General features: G+C 36.3%; 2 protein-coding genes across 3 annotated transcripts; one reads left to right on the top strand and one right to left on the bottom strand.

Moving 5' to 3' along the window:
* Window positions 1-6,257: 6,257 nt before the first annotated feature.
* Window positions 6,258-11,981, bottom strand: LOC141826439 (riboflavin biosynthesis protein PYRR, chloroplastic). Its single transcript, XM_074713682.1, has 9 exons — window positions 11,625-11,981; window positions 10,640-10,774; window positions 10,340-10,439; window positions 10,115-10,240; window positions 9,716-10,029; window positions 9,064-9,183; window positions 7,938-8,183; window positions 7,670-7,795; window positions 6,258-6,645 (listed from the first exon to the last, which is right to left on the bottom strand). The coding sequence occupies exons 1-9, from the start codon at window positions 11,979-11,981 to the stop codon at window positions 6,394-6,396; spliced, it is 1,776 nt and encodes a 591-aa protein (XP_074569783.1). The 3' UTR covers window positions 6,258-6,393.
* A 1,166-nt stretch (window positions 11,982-13,147) lies between these two features.
* Window positions 13,148-15,924, top strand: LOC141826440 (E3 ubiquitin-protein ligase XBAT33-like). Of its 2 annotated transcripts, XM_074713684.1 has the most exons (11): window positions 13,148-13,213; window positions 13,299-13,450; window positions 14,001-14,060; window positions 14,147-14,218; window positions 14,300-14,433; window positions 14,589-14,749; window positions 14,839-14,897; window positions 14,974-15,020; window positions 15,101-15,244; window positions 15,319-15,410; window positions 15,484-15,923. In XM_074713684.1, exons 2-11 carry the CDS (start codon window positions 13,367-13,369, stop codon window positions 15,813-15,815), a joined length of 1,185 nt encoding a protein of 394 aa, XP_074569785.1. In that variant the 5' UTR covers window positions 13,148-13,213; window positions 13,299-13,366; the 3' UTR covers window positions 15,816-15,923. The 2 variants fall into 2 exon arrangements, with proteins under 2 accessions (XP_074569785.1, XP_074569784.1); XM_074713683.1 differs by having other exon boundaries at window positions 13,194-13,450; window positions 15,484-15,924.
* The last annotated feature ends 144 nt before the right edge of the window (window positions 15,925-16,068 follow it).

The following is a 16,068-nucleotide window of genomic DNA, read 5'->3' as shown; positions in this document are numbered from 1 at the left end:
AATATCTTTTTGATAATAATACAAATAGGGAAGCTATTTTGTTCAATATCTTTTTATTTTGTCTCTTTTCAGTATATAATTATTGATATATATTATTCATATAATAATATATAAAAAATACCATATTAATTAATTTAAGAATTGAAATTGACCATATCAAAATGAAGTTCAATTAACTTATAACAATATCTCCTTCATTTAATGCAATTAAATGTTTCAATTTTTTCCCCTTGCAAACTCCTATAAATTACGATTTAAACATGCAAAAAAATATATCTTCCAATCAAAATCAAACATGGCCAACTTGAAAGTCGTCTTCGCTTTGTTTATTTCTCTTTGCATCATCCACAAAGGTATAATTATCCTTTTCTTTTTCTACGTATCCATTTTTACAGAGGTATCAAAAATGAACTTGATCTAAATCAACTTGAAGAAAATTTTTTTGAGTCGGATTGGATTCGGGTTAACCCAATTTGACATGAATTTAAGATAGAAAAGTTATTTTGGAGTAAATCAAATTATATTTTGAAAATCGAAATGCTTTGTACATCAATGGGCAGGGGTGAATCCAAGATTTTAAGTTTAGGAGGTCTATGAAGGTATCATCGTAGGACATTGTGATCAATCTGTCAACAATTAACAACCCAAACTCTTCCTTCGCTTTCGGAGGGACCGTGGTCCCTTAGTCCTATAGTAGATCTATCCGTTACTGTTAATAATAGAAAGTTAGTATAATAATGATGAAAATATTGAAATAGAAGTCAAGAATTATCATACAAAATAGTAAAAAAAATCTTTTTTAATCGGGTCAGTTAAGTTATTCGGATTGGTTGGGTTATCCGTATTCGAATTCAGATTTATAATTTTTAAGTTGAGTTCGAATTTGAGTCAGATTCGGATTGGTTGGGTTATCCGTATTCCTTAATTGTTTCTCACAACACAGGTTTAGGTGACTGCACTGATCCAGCTGCAGACATAAGTGTGAGTCAAGCAGTTGTAGGGCAGTATAAGAACGTGCCGGAGTACGAAGTGACAGTGCACAACAACTGCCCTTGCGCTTATATGGAAATTGTGTTCCAGTGTAATGGATTCAATAGCGTCGAACTGGTAAACGAAGCAGTGTTTAAGCTAATTGGAGGAGGGCAATGTTCTTTCAACAATCGTAATCTCTTTGATGGAGGAGAGACTGTCACCTTCAAGTATGCATGGCAAACTCAACTGCCTCTTTCCATACTCTCTGCTAGTATCTATTGCCAGTGACAAAACTTTTTATATATTTAAGTGGCAGATCATGCATGTGAAATAAAATTTATTGGCAATTTAATGGTGGTATGATCTTGTGCTTCTCAATGTTTTAGAGTTAAATTAATGGACAAAAGTTATTCTACTTTTATATATTTTATTTTTTAAAACTATTTTTATTTTTGATATTATTGTAACTATACAATTCTAACCACTACGATCTTATAATTACTATAATATAATATTAATATTGATCAAAAATAAATTATTTATATTATAATAGTTATAATTCATATTTATTATAATATGATGTGCATCTATGTTAATCAAAAATAAAGTGTTCATATCATAAAAGTTATGAATTGTAATTGATACAATATAATATTATTAGTGTTAATCAAAATCAAAGTATAATATAATGTTATATTAATCAATAATATTGATCGAGGATAAAATGTATATATTATAACAATTATGAATTATAACTATTATAATATAATTTATTAATATTTATTGGAGTTAAAATATTTATGTTATAGTAGCTATAATTCATAGCTACTATAGAACGAGGATTCAAAATTATCTTAGATTTACTGTCGACTATATATAATGATAAATAAATTAATTAAGTCAAAAATATAAATAAAAATAAAAATGTGAATGTGAAATATTAATTTTTCAAAATTATGGAATAAAAGTATTCAATATTCAGTACATTCAAAAGCACGGAGCAAAAAACATCATTAAAATAATTATGCTATTGCATTCTTTGTAGAATCAAATTTATTAATTATTATATATATTATTATTAATTTTTTCAATCAATTCCCGTTCAATCTAGATGACCATAAAATTTATTAAAAACTTTTGTTCCATATTATTACGAAGAGTTATTTTAAGTTTCATAATTGAAAATACTCATTTCATTGTTCTTGTAGAAACGGAAGAGTTAAAAAAAGGCGGATCAATCTGCCAATTAAATAAATATATTAGATTTAATATATGAGTAAACAATATAGTTATAATGTATAAACTATAAGAAATGAGAAAAAACACTTGTCATTCAAATGATAGATTCCTACTTATTTATTTCAACTAATCTTTAACATCAATTAGAAATAGTTGATAAATTCTGAAATCTTCATTGCAAGGAACATCAAATTTATAGTGATCTAATTACATTCTCAAGTGGTACAAATCTTATACATCAAAATCAAGAGGATAGAATTTCTCAACAAGTCTATAGATGTGATCAACATTAAGAACTTGAAAGTTTTCGTTAGGTTCCAAATCACAATTAAGTTTAAGAAATTCAACTGCCACATTCTTGAATATACTGTTAAGTCTTTCAACTTAAAAAAATCTAGTACAATAGTAAAAACATCAAATCGATAGTAGTGTTCAATTATGATTGAGTTATTTTGTTCACAAGAACGACTTGTAACAAATTTATAACGAGCTTCCATATGAGGTATCTCAATATCATAGTATACTTGATACAAACTTCTTTCACATTACTAAATGAAAGAATAAATCATTCTTCTCTAAAAGTATGAAACAAAATTTTAGTAGTTGAAATATAGTCCATTGCATTTAAAATATCTAAAGATTTCTTTGTTTGACAAAGCAGATTTGTTATCCTCGTTATCTTTTCTATCAATTGTTATATGAATATAAAATTAAAAAACTTCATCTCAATATCAACAAATATTAGTTTCACTACAAATGGAGTTAGAAGACTCATCAACCACTATTTTTTCTAACACGATAAGTACAAAGTTATACATATCAATCATGCTAAAAATTGATCAGAAATCTTCCTTGGGTTCGAATACACACAATCCAGGACCTAAATTTTAGGAAATCATCGCCAAAATGACAAAAATCGAAGAAGAACCGCTCGTGTACAACTTGAGGGAACTAGGATTCGTATTTCATAATTTCTTACTAAATATTCTAATTCAAACTACAAATCAATAAAATATGACCTAACAGTTTTGGTGGTGCTAAAAAAACTACTTAAAAAAATAAAAAGCTATTAATTTTTTTAAAAAAATTAAATAGATGGTATTGAAGCTTATCCTAATCACCCAAGGTGACTCCACCCCTAGCTACTACAATAATATTTATTTGTATTGATTAGAGCATCCATAAGAGCACTAATGCATGTTCAACGCGCATTCATCGGGGGTGTTATAACGCCCAACGCCAATGTGGGGCGTTAAAACACTTGAATGCGTTCAATACTTTGAACGTGTTCAAGTGCTGCGGGGTGGGCCGGCCTAGCTCATCTCACATGCATTTTTTTTATTTTTTTATTTTTTAAATATATTTATTAAATGGTTAGTTTTAACGGTTATCAACGGTTAATTTTAATTTTTATTAAAAAATTATAAATTTTAAAATTAAAAATTAAATCAAACGGTTAGTTTTTTAACGGTTTATTAAATAAATTTTGTTAACCATTTATTAATTTTAAATAAATTTTATTTTTCCAACTTTGTAATTTTAACCATTTATTAATTATCATAAGACACACACTTTTTAATATTATTTTTTAAAAATAGTAAAATTATTATTTCAAAAGTAAGATTATTATTAAAATAATAATAATAATTTTAATATTTTAAAATATATATATTTAATATATATATATAATTTTAAGATGATCGAGTGGATGGTGGGACCCATAAATAATGAGTGTTAAAGGAATGTGAGTGAAAAAGATATGTTATTATAAATGAGTATGTAGTAGTGGACCCCATACTTTTTAATGAAGTGGAGGATGTTATAACGCCGATGCATTACAGATGCTCTAATGGATGCTCTAACGAGGTGTTATATATAATACTTCATTGGTAATAAATATCATTATGGAGGGATGTTATAATACCCATCGAATTGAATGCATTCAAACAATTGAACGCGTTAAATTAAAAGTGGGGTGGGCTAGTCAGGAGACTGGCTCCACCCACGTGTATTTTTTTATTTTTTAATTATATTTATTAAAACGGTTAGTTTTAACGACTATTTTAAAATTGAATAAAATTTTATTAACGGTTAGTTTTAACTTTTAAAATTATTATTTTAAAAGTAAGATTATTATTAAAAATAATAATTTTAATTTTAATTTTTTAAAATATATTTATTTAATATGATATAATTTTAAGATAATTGAGTAGACGGTGGGATCCATAAATAATAAGTATTAATGTTAAAAGGAATGTGGGTGAAAAAGATATGTTATTATACTGAGTATGTAGTAGTGGATTCTATGCTTTTTAATGAGATGGAGAGTATTATAATATGAATGGATTGTAGAGAGTTTTAGAATTAATGTTCATATTATTATAGCAATTATACTAATGTGGTAATTTTAAAAATAAAAATATACTGACTCCGGATAAACCGCTCTAAAGAGCGCTTCTATATCGATTCCAATAAAAAAAACCCCTTTTGATTTGTACACTTTTTTATTGTCACTTTGAAGAACAGTAAATGGGAAACAGCATTGCTTCACTCCATTTTTTTTTTGTTTGTTTGTTTTTGACTTTGGGCCGTTACTGCTCCAATCTTCAATTCTCAAGCGGCTCTCTAAGTCAATCCAGAGAACAAAGTGCAGGAAGACAAATCAAACGCCAGCATTCGTATCCTACAAACTAAGCCAGTACTGTACTGCGTCCCTCGGACTGAATCCTTCGCCGACGACAGAGGCTGCTCCCACCGTCCAGGAGGGGAGCCGGGCCGGCGGAGTCGGCCGCCAAGCTGAGGCCTTGGTGGCGGAGGTGGCGTCGTCGAATCGGGTACGAAACGCTCAGGCGCAGGCCGGGATTCGCGCAGCGGCGGCGGTCGTGGCGGTGCAGCGCGCACTTGCAGTTGCGGTGGTAGGGGCGCTGATCGATGCCGGAGCACGTGGCGGGGATGCAGCCCTCGAAGACGCAACGGAGCAGCGAGTCTGCTCCGACGACCATCATCCCTGGGTCGATCGTGTCCTCTCGAGTGCGCTTCTAGATCTGCTGACGCCGCCGCCGCCGCCGGTGGCTCGTTCTTCTGAATTAATCACTCGACGTTAATTCGATCGGCGATGCTCTTGCTTCTCGCTTTCGATCGGGCCCATTTATAGCGTACTCGAGCTGTGGATTCCGAGATGATGGCGAAGACATTCGCGCCGCCCAACGAATTAACAATCGACTTAGAGATTTCCGTGGCCGGGCAGCGTTGAAGACAACAAGAGAAAGAGAGCATTGACGTACTAATTAAAGAATGAATCTTGGTGGTGCAGCAGGAGAGAATGAGACAAAGTACTGAGAGAAGATTCACGGGAGTGCTCAGCTCTCATCGATCCACGTCCACTATTTCATCTCTTTTTGTCGTCACAACTACGTTACTGATTCATATTAATTGATTAGATATTTAAAGATATATCACAAATAAATAGACAATGACCTTAAATTTCTTGTTATAATGTTCTTCGATAATTAATCAAAACAAGAAGATACTGATGCGTTAATTTCTTTTCAAAATTTATTATCACTAAGATGCGTTTAGGGTTATCTGACTATTTTATTTTAAATTTTATTGTTAATAAGATATATTTATTTATTTGAGATTCTATTTAAAAATAGAAAATTGATAATGAGCCATCCACCATTAGTTTATACGGATTTCTCTACAAGAAACTTTCTTGTTTCATTGTTTAAACTAATTACCTTTTCTAAAGAAAAATAGGGAAGAGGTATTTATCCCCTTTTTGACTTTTTATGCCCAAAATAAAAAATATGATAAAATATATTTAAAAAGGAAAAAAATGATACAAAAGTTTAGTCTATCAAACGATAAGGCCACCATTTTCTTTACGAATCCTCCTAAGTTCCCTATTTATTTCATTTGATAGTTCAAAAAATCCCCTAACCTCTACCACTAGGTTGATAAGAGCAAATTTCTCCATGTGGTAGAATAGGGTTTCATGCGAGATCATATCAATCAAGTTGCTCATAAAATTCTCATTATGACTTTAACATATTCTCAATAGGAAGATTGTAAATGAACCAAATGTTCGTACAAACATTTCTCCATTGTCAGACCAAACAGAGCAAGAAAATTAATATTGCAGCTGTTATACCAAATGAATATATCGCAGGACCAGACTAATTACGAGACAACAGCAGCTTTTGAATTTCTATCTAAAATTTCTGTTCTCAATTGCATTAAGAGCCTGCCCAAGTAATTGAGGCCTTCGCCTTCCCGGCCTCCACCCCAGAAGAGATCATGGGGTGATGCTTCAACAAGAACAGAGCCTGCAGTTGAGACAAGCATGGCACTTAAATCTGGATATGTAGAGAATTTACACTTGAGAGCTCTGTACATGATATCGATCTTGGCAGATTCCCAATCAGCACGAACCTGGACGGCAACGGAAGTAATGTTAAGAATAAACTTTCGACAATAAAGAGGATTATTTGTTTGTTTTTAAATGTGAGGTAATGAGTGGCAAAACGTCCTGAAGATAGAAAGCCCAAAGAGAGAAAGAATGAATGATCAACCATATAAGGTGTAGAGTGAGAGGTCAAGAAGAAGAAATTGTCTGGAAAAGGAGTTTTTGCACTACAGCAGAAGAAAGATGAAAAAAGAGAAGGAGAAAGGTGTATTTGCAAAGGACAAAACCAAGGATAATGCACTTTTTTCCTATGCACAATAAGGATTTCACATAAGCTGAAGATATTGGATCAAGATGACAGAGCAAGTACCTTTTATAGTTGCCTGCTTGTTGCAAAATCATTTAAGGCTATAAAACAGAAACAAACTAGAGGCTCAGGTCAAATTATCAAATCAGATCGCCCAAAATAACTACTAAAATACAACTCAGGTATTGCACAGATATTCAAATAGCAGCGAGGAGAATGTCTGAATGATGTGTTGCAGTTTGAAAAAAATCCATATATAGTAACCAACGCTGAATCAATTTCACATGGTAAGTATAACAAATTGTACTTGCTCATGGATAGAGGCCAGATCTCCACTTTTTGTAGTCTATATTACAAAAATAAGAGACAAAAAAAAGGTATAGAGAAAAGGATGGGGAGCAAGGAGCACATAGACCAAGTTGAAAATTATACACCAACAGACAGACCATGACCTTTTTGAGCACGTCATAAAGCCACAATTTAAGGTTTCATTAAGAAGTCTCCTCTGCGGCACTTCTAATGTGATATGTCAATTGTCACAGGTAAAAGGTCAGTGGAAAAAATGAGGTTTACAGCGTCAGTATAAGGCATGTCAATGAAACATACATACTATTAAGTGCTCCTTCTTTTTGTTCTATAGGCCCTAATAGCAATAAAAAATCAAGCTGGATCCTAATGCCTTTTTTTGGATGTGGTCATCCAACCCAATTAACTCAGCATAGAGAATATAGCATAAAGCATACCAGGTCAGGACGTTGTCTCTGCAATCTTCTTCCCTTACGTGATGCTTCTTCTGGGCTTTTTGCTGTTTTTATTTCTTCATAGGCATCTTTAGCAAGAGGATCATCAACCCCAGCAAACTTGTGTGCCTGAAAACCATATTAAATTTTCTGTTTAACAATAACAATAGGTAACAACTGCATAAATTCACGTTGGCCAAGCCTACAATAAAGAATTCAAAATTGAGGTCATCCATTAGTTTTTTGTCATGACACGACAATGGACACTAACCTGATAATAGTGTTCCACGCTTGACCATGTCTGATACTTTCCATTTTCATCAGGCATTTGTATAGGATGTGGGGAGTAATTTGAGAAAGCCCCATACGGGTCCCACGTCTTATAGAAAGATATAATTTTTGTATCAAATGGACAGACAGTTGGATCAATAGCAGAAAGCTCATCTGATGACGGTATAACAGGTGAAAGATCTGGAATTGGCTGAAGAAATCCACTTATAAGCATGTCTGGCCCAACCTAACTTTCAAGATAAATATATCAGGTATATGACCTAAGCATAAGAATAAAACAAGATTGCTTATCATTTTCAATTGCTCAAGCTGAGATTAAAAGTATATCTAAAATCTCTCCATTGTTAAAAGAGAACATTTTAGGCACATTTTGTATGGTGGAAGGAAGAAAGGAAAGAAACAAGATGAACGAAAGGGCTGACTTAAATTTATGATTGAGGTTCATCTTACTCAACCTTCAAGTCCAATTACTATGATTTAGGCACATTTTATGGCGATCAATCAAATAAGAATTTTGAGACCTATTGTATCCATATTCAATACCATTGCTTGTTCTAATTTCAATTACTAATTCAACATCTAATTGCCAATCAAGATATATAGTGATAAAAATATGGATGGGAACCATATTTATTCCTGGTGATGGGAAATTATGGTATTGATATCTCACCGAAATATTACAAGAGTTGATGCTCCAATCCAATTGACACTAGTAGAGACTAGAACCTCCTACTCATGAGATATTGTTAGAGATAAAGTCAAAATTATGTCAGCTCGATTGGAACAATGTTGATTCATGTTGAGTGTCTGCATGGCTTGGCATCGACATGGTATTGCTCTGAACTAATACAGACCATCACCTATAACAAAATTGTAAAACGTGGATATAAAGCATTTGTCATTAAATGACAACAGCAAAAGATGTTTAGGTGAGTGTGTGCAGCACACCAAATAAGCCCTTCAAGACTATGGAGTATGGATATTGGTTTACCCTACCAATCTGGTCTAGTCCATGCTATAGAAGGTCCTTTTAGGTAAATCAAAAACAAATAAATCACACAAAAAACAGCATTCCAGATAACATGTACAACAATCCAAGAACTTACTTGCTCATATGAAACATCAATTAAATCCAATGCTTGAGACATTTCAACCATTCCCAGTTCGCCAACTGGAGATGGAGCATTCACTCCCCCAATAATTTTTGGTGCGACAAATGCATAAACCTAATACATGGAAGAGCTAAGAATAAGAACCTAGAAGATGTAACTGTTATTTCTATTCAGAAGATCTAAATAAAAGAATACTGGTGCATATTTATATGACATTGATAACAGGATGGCCTAGCAAACATATTTTATCGAAATAAGAATCAGCCAAAATCATCAAACTCTACAGGAATTGGATGAGAAATAAAACAATTGATAAGTAATCTATTTTAAAACCATCAGATTTGCCTCCAACTTTAAATATTTAGAATAAAGTGTCTTATCTTACTCAATGGTAATTCAAAAAGCAGTCCATTTTCTTAATACAGGTTTTCAAGAACATGGCAAAATGTATAGTTAAATAATAAAATATTTGATAATTCATACTTCGCAAGGCACATAGAAGAATCATAAGAATAATAGCTACTAATTCAATTTAAATGAGAACAATTGCCTGCTGAATCCAGTAGAAAAGGGAAAAATGTGGGAATCTTTACCACACATATCTTGATCAACTAGAAAGAACATATAGTTTCAGCTTAATATCAACCTTATGAATGACTCCAGATGAAATAGCAGGTGCAGCGAGAGAACCACCACACTCCCATAAGACAGAAAGGTAGCCACGATCATAGCAATATTGCATAACATCCCTAGGACTCAAAATATCAAACTCCACCACTTCTACACCTTTTTTTGCAAGTTTTTTCTGTAAATCTTTCCCAGCACCTCTTTGTGTCACCACTATAGTATATGCTTCATGGACATTCCAGAGATTTGCTTCATCAGGAAGATCAAGAGTTTGTGACATCACTATCCTTGCAGGAACATGCCCTCCTCCATGTCTTGCAGTTAGCCGTGGATCTTAAAAAACAAAAGAAGATGAACATCAATTGATACAAGAAACAATAGTTATAATACAAATATAAAAAGAATCACGGGCATATACCATCACGGCGCACAGTATTTCCCCCGACAACAATAGCATCACTTCTGCCACGCAATTCAAATACTCGACCTCTAGATACCTTGCTACTTATCCATGAAGCATGCCCACTTCTAGTTGCAATCTTACCTGCCATTTAACAAGTCTCTAGACAAAGTTATGATCAGAAAAGAAAGATATCAAATGTACAAATGTTACTTACATCACAAAAGAACTAATTCATCTCACCGTCTAATGTCATAGCATATTTCAGAACTGAAAATGGAACGTGAAAGGCAGCTCTATAGAGTAATGGAGCATTAACTATGAGGCAGGACTTCAAAGCATCCTATGACAGTATATAGCCAGATGATAAGAACTATAGACTTGTTAAATGACAAATCACAAATTGAAAACATATCTTGCTTCATGCGTTCTCATAACTCAATCAAATATACAATGGAAGTTCTCTTACCATACTAGAAGGAGAACAAATAATATGAATGGCACAGAAGCAGGGTAGGTACAGGTTTAGCATGAAAACCATACCTCAAAGATTTTACTCTGTAAGTCTTCCCCAAGAACATCAACTCGAACACCTTCATTTCTTAATGATTGGATTGCTTTCCCTCTTAAATGTTGGAATGGATGTCTCAAGCCCACTACAACTCTTGAAATTCCTGCCTAATAAAAAGCTCAAATGCTGCATTCCTTTATTTAAACAAACAGATGAAGTCTAAGCTCCATTCTAAATCTACTACAAAGGCAATCAAGGATTTATTTACTTTCACAAATTTTGAAGATTTTATTATTTTAAAAGGAACAATTTGCAAATTTCATTAGGCTTTTGAAATAAACATTATACATCCTATTTTGTAATTTATTCAACTTTAGCAATAAGTTTCTAGAAATGTAGAGGAAAGGTTCGTAATAAAATGTCTAAATATACTTAGATATGCATGTTAAGAGCATGAATCTAAGCATGCCTTATCAAGAGAGCTCATATGAAGGCAGAACGAATGATCACCTTTGCTTTAGTGCTAACAAACAGATATTCACTCTCCTTCTCCAATCCTATACAAGTCTGAAACCCTCAAATGATCAAATTGATTTTGATGTCTTCAGAAATCTCAATAACAGAGCCTAGCAGCATTCGAACATTTACTTCTACGACTTGAATGCTAACTAGAATGACTACTGAAGCGAGGAAAAGTCAAGAGTCTCGAAGTCAAGGATACGTAGTGCCCTAAATGAGTGTTTATCAGACCGCTAGCGTGAGAAGCAAAATTAGGAAACAAATAATCACAGCTAACAGAATTTTTACTATCCCAAGCGCAACAGCAAAGGAAGAACATTCTGTTAAAAACGGGCATGTTAATAATGCTGACCCATCCCGAAAGATAACATAAATGGCAGGAATCTCTGAGAAATTTTCACAAACAACTGGCAAGCACGTTCCCGTCAGTGCGCACGCAAAAGAATATATCAGTTTCTCAATGACCAGCCAGAGAGAGAGAGAGAATGCGATGCCAACCTGGACAAGGGACGACACAGCGGTGTGATCGGAGTAGCAATCGCCAGGCTCCATGTTCAGGTAGCCAGTGGCACCACGTGCGAGGGCGCCGGCCATCTCGACGGCCTGGAGCTCGGCGCACTTTGTGCCCTGCGCATAGAGGAAACCCTCGCCGACGACGTCTACGCCCCGCGCGATGACGCATCCGAAGTTAGGGTGAGGCGAGGTGTGCCCCGCCGAGAGGTCCGCCACCTCCGCCGCTCGCCGGAGTAGACCCGCCTCCTGCACCGGCGCGGAGGCGCTGCACCGGAGAGCACGGCGTCGGCAAAGGGCAGTGGCCGTAGTGGACGGTAAGATCGATCCTCCAACGAGCAACATCGCTATCGGTAAAATCACGCACGCAGCTTCGGCGACCCTTTGAATGGATTGGAGGATTAGCCCTTAAACGTGTATATAATAGAAGACTATCAAGTGCAGTTATGTAAGGCAAGGGGTTGATCCATCGAATTAACTATTAGTAGAAAGACACATTAAGGCAAATCCTCCTATCCGCTCAAGGAAGTAGGATTAGTAGGGTGCCAGAGATTTTCGACAGAACATTCCGACGTTCAAGTAAGTAGAAGAAGAAGAAAAAGGAAAAGTGTTTGAAATAGCTAAGAGTCGAGAGAGTCTTCATATTTGTGGAAGGGACTATATACTCATAGAAAAGAATATCCATGTCAATATGAGAGCATACCCCTGTGGGAACTAAGGAAACAAACTTTGAGAATCGTTGTCAAATGGCTCTGACATGTGGCATTTAGGAGACCAAATTTGTCAACTTCATAACCGCCCTTCGGTCTGGTGTTGCTAATGATTCTTACATTTTGGCTATAGGCGCAGACACGAAGGGATTCGGGAATCAGTCCTGACAACCTCGTAACCACCTGGATCCTTTGGCAGGATTCGCACGCTTGAGAACTTTTGACATATTCTGAAATGAGAGTAACTGAAAGCGGGACAAGGTTGGAGTGGCTGAGATGGTTGGCTGAGTGATCGAGCTTGTTGAGGTCGAGGGAGCCTAGAGATAGGTCGAGTGACCGAGTTTGCCGAGGTTAGAATGACGAAGAGGTAGGGCGAGTGACCGAGCTTGTCGAAATCGGAATGACCGAAAGGTAAACCGAGTGACTGAGCTTGTCGAGGTCGGAATGGCCGAGAGGTAGATTAAGCGATTGAACATGTCGAGATCGGGAGCCGAAAGATAGGCCGAGTGAACGGCTGGTTGAGGTTGAAAGCGCCGAGCCAATCCACTCAAGATTGACCATTGACTCTTCACCTCGCCACATCGGTCGGTTCTTTGACCTTTGCTGCCACGTCAGATTACTCAGGATTTGCCACATCAGATATATACACCAGGAACAGTTATATTTCTCCATGTCAATGATTGGAGCAGTGCAGTTGGCCTAAGGAAGAACTGCAAGAGGAAATCCCTTCCGTAGAGGCAACATCCTTGTTATATTTAATCTTGGCGTATCCCTCTCTCCTTCCCCTCTCATTGGCTCGTCTCGATTCCCCTGGCGCTTGCTTCCCCAGGTGTTGGTGGATCGGCAAAGATGCACGCAATATTCTGGGTATCTTCTCCACTTATTTTTCTTGTTTTCTAGTCTAGGAGAGCAAACTAAAGGGTGATGGGGAACTTGCTGCTGGGGTGCTCAGCCGCCGGGGAACGGCTGGTGACGGCGGCGAGGGACGGTGACGTGATTGAGGCGCAGAAGCTGGTGGAGATGAATCCTGGTCTCGCTAGATACGCAACGTTTGCCGGTTTCAGCTCGCCGTTGCATGCGGCGGCCGCCGGAGGGCATGCTGAGGTGAGGTCTTCGTTGATATCCATAATGTGTTTTAAATTACTGATCTACTTTGATTTCTTAAAAAACAACTTCAAAGTGAAAGTTTGGGTGTACAAATCGTGAGATCCAAATAGTTTTTCAAGAACTTAGATCTGCTCATCATTTTAAGAAGAGTTCCAAGAAAAAGATCCACTTATGATCGATAGGCAAAGGAAGACTTGTACATATTTAGGAGTGAATTCTCGGATTCCAGCTTTGGAAGAGAATCCAAATCTTTTTCCTTTTGTGGGATTCTTTTTTAATGAAGTTCCAAATTGCAGTGGTCTTCAAACAAATTCCGTTAAATTGTTCCTTCTTCTTCCTCTGTTTTTCTTTTTCTTTGGAGAAAACTGGAGAAAGATCTCTCCTTGTTGATCCTGCCATTGGTTGATGACTTGAGACGAATCACTTTTACTATAGTTCGGCACTAAAATTCTCATACAAAATTTTGTTGGTCGTAATTTCTCATACAAAATGAACAGAGGATTTTATTATGGCTTTGTATATGGATTGATACACTACAATATTCCAGATTGTGATGATGTTGCTGGAGAAGGGAGCAAACGTGAACTTGAAGAACATTTGCGGCCATGTGAGTCTCATTAAACACTAAACCTAGTTGAACAGGATGTGCTGATTACTGCTGTGTTCTAATTTCTTTTCTCCACAAATAATTAGACTCCATTGATGGAAGCATGCTGCAGTGGTCGATGGGAGGTAGTGCAGATTCTACTGCTCTTCAGGTGCAACGTATGTGTGTGTGAGCATGCATTCATCTTTTACATCCTCAATTGCCGTGATTCATGACTGGTTTTTTATTTCTTAAAAAAGGTATCGAAAGTGGAGCTCTTGAGTGGTAGAACGGCACTTCACTTTGCATCTGCTGGTGGACACGCTCGATGCATCAGACTGCTGGCTGCAGATCTTTGTCCTGGTTTTTCTCTTTCCACAGTAACTGATTCTCTGTAAGTGTTTGATAAAATTTCTGACTAACATAAACAAATAGATTCCAAGCCTCTTTTGCTAAAATCTCATGAATTCGATACTGAATTAGCCTAATCATTTCTTCAACACTAAGTTTGGTTTGTGCTAATCCAAGTGTCTTCTTTGTTTCTGATAGTGCACTCACAAGGTTCATCAATAAGGCTGCAAACGGTGGCATAACCGCCCTCCACCTAGCTGCACTAAATGGGCACTCGGATTGCGTGCATCTGCTACTGGATCTACATGCCAATATCTCAGCCACGACGCTCTCTTATGCATCTTCGCCAATGGCAATAGGTTTCTTGATTCCTTTTATAATATTGTTAAAAGATGAAGCACTTCTTTGAATTCTTCATAAAACAATCTCCTTGCAATTTGTCTGACAGGAGCTGGAAGCTCGCCTTTGCATTATGCTGCATGTGGTGGAAACCTCAAGTGCTGCCAGGCAAATTAACTCAAACTCTTAGATTATTCGATGTAATTGTGGCTGAAGTTCGAAGTTTTTTCTTCTTCTTTTATAGGTTCTTCTTGCTCGAGGAGCAAGCAGAACTGCAATGAATTGCAATGGGTAAATCTCTCTAGCCTTCTCTCTGATACCAAAATGAAACGTTCATGATTCTTATCGTTCATCGTTTTTTCTTGTTTCAGGTGGCTTCCAGTTGATGTTGCAAGGATTTGTGGATCTCATTGGCTTATACCCTTGCTGACACCCCATTCTAGCCAATTAGTCCCAGTCTTTCCTCCATCAAACTACTTGCCCTTGCCTCTCATGAGCATCCTGCAAATAGCAAGGTGATAATTTATCACCGCACTACAGATCTAACAAGTTTCTTTCACAAGTAAATTTATGCGTTACATTTATGCAGAATTAATGGTTTGCGTTCTTCAACTTCCTCTTGTGATGAGAGCGACCTCTGTGCTGTTTGCTTGGAGAGAACTTGCACGGTAGCTGCTGAAGGTAAACCATCTCATATCAAGTGTTCTATTAAAGAGAATTGTAGCTCTTTCGCTCAGTTCCACTTGATTTACAGGTTGCGGTCATGAACTCTGTGCAAGGTGTGCACTGTGTCTTTGCTCGACGAGCAGCATCGACTCAGAGATGTCAGCACCACCTGGTTCAGTTCCATGTCCTCTCTGTAGGAAAGGGATCGTATCTTTTGTAAGCTTGCCGACAAACGAAATGGAGGCAGGCCAAAGCATGAGCCTCTGCAGCAAATGCAGTGGTCACGTTGATGGTCAATGCCAGAATCCATTTGCTACAGCCTGTGGATCTGAGTTGTGTAGGAAGAATCTGTTTGAGATAGTTCCTCCAGTAGTTTGTGGTGGAGTTTCTCAAGGACATGTCGCAATGAATGACATTTGACTGATTGGTTTGTAAATTCATACTCGACTGGAGCAGCCTGTGAATGTAGAAGAAAGCTTGTGAAAGATTGGTTTGTAAATTCATACTCAGTATTCTCATTTGTGAATAGATTGTTCATCATCTTATCTAATTTTTCTGATTTATTTTTCACATGGCAAATTTAGGAAGTGTTGCAAAATCTAACAAGCATTTTGGGTTTACTTTCATTTCAGAATGTAACAGAAAACGAAACAGAAAAAAATATATGAACTCA

Source organism: Curcuma longa, chromosome 4, assembly GCF_044706935.1.
Source record: "Curcuma longa cultivar G26 ecotype Majalengka, Jawa Barat chromosome 4, ITB_CL_G26_1.1, whole genome shotgun sequence".
Classification (NCBI taxonomy): domain Eukaryota; kingdom Viridiplantae; phylum Streptophyta; class Magnoliopsida; order Zingiberales; family Zingiberaceae; genus Curcuma; species Curcuma longa.
The sequence above is the reverse complement of the archived record's forward strand: the minus strand, read 5'-3'. Positions and strand labels throughout refer to the sequence as shown.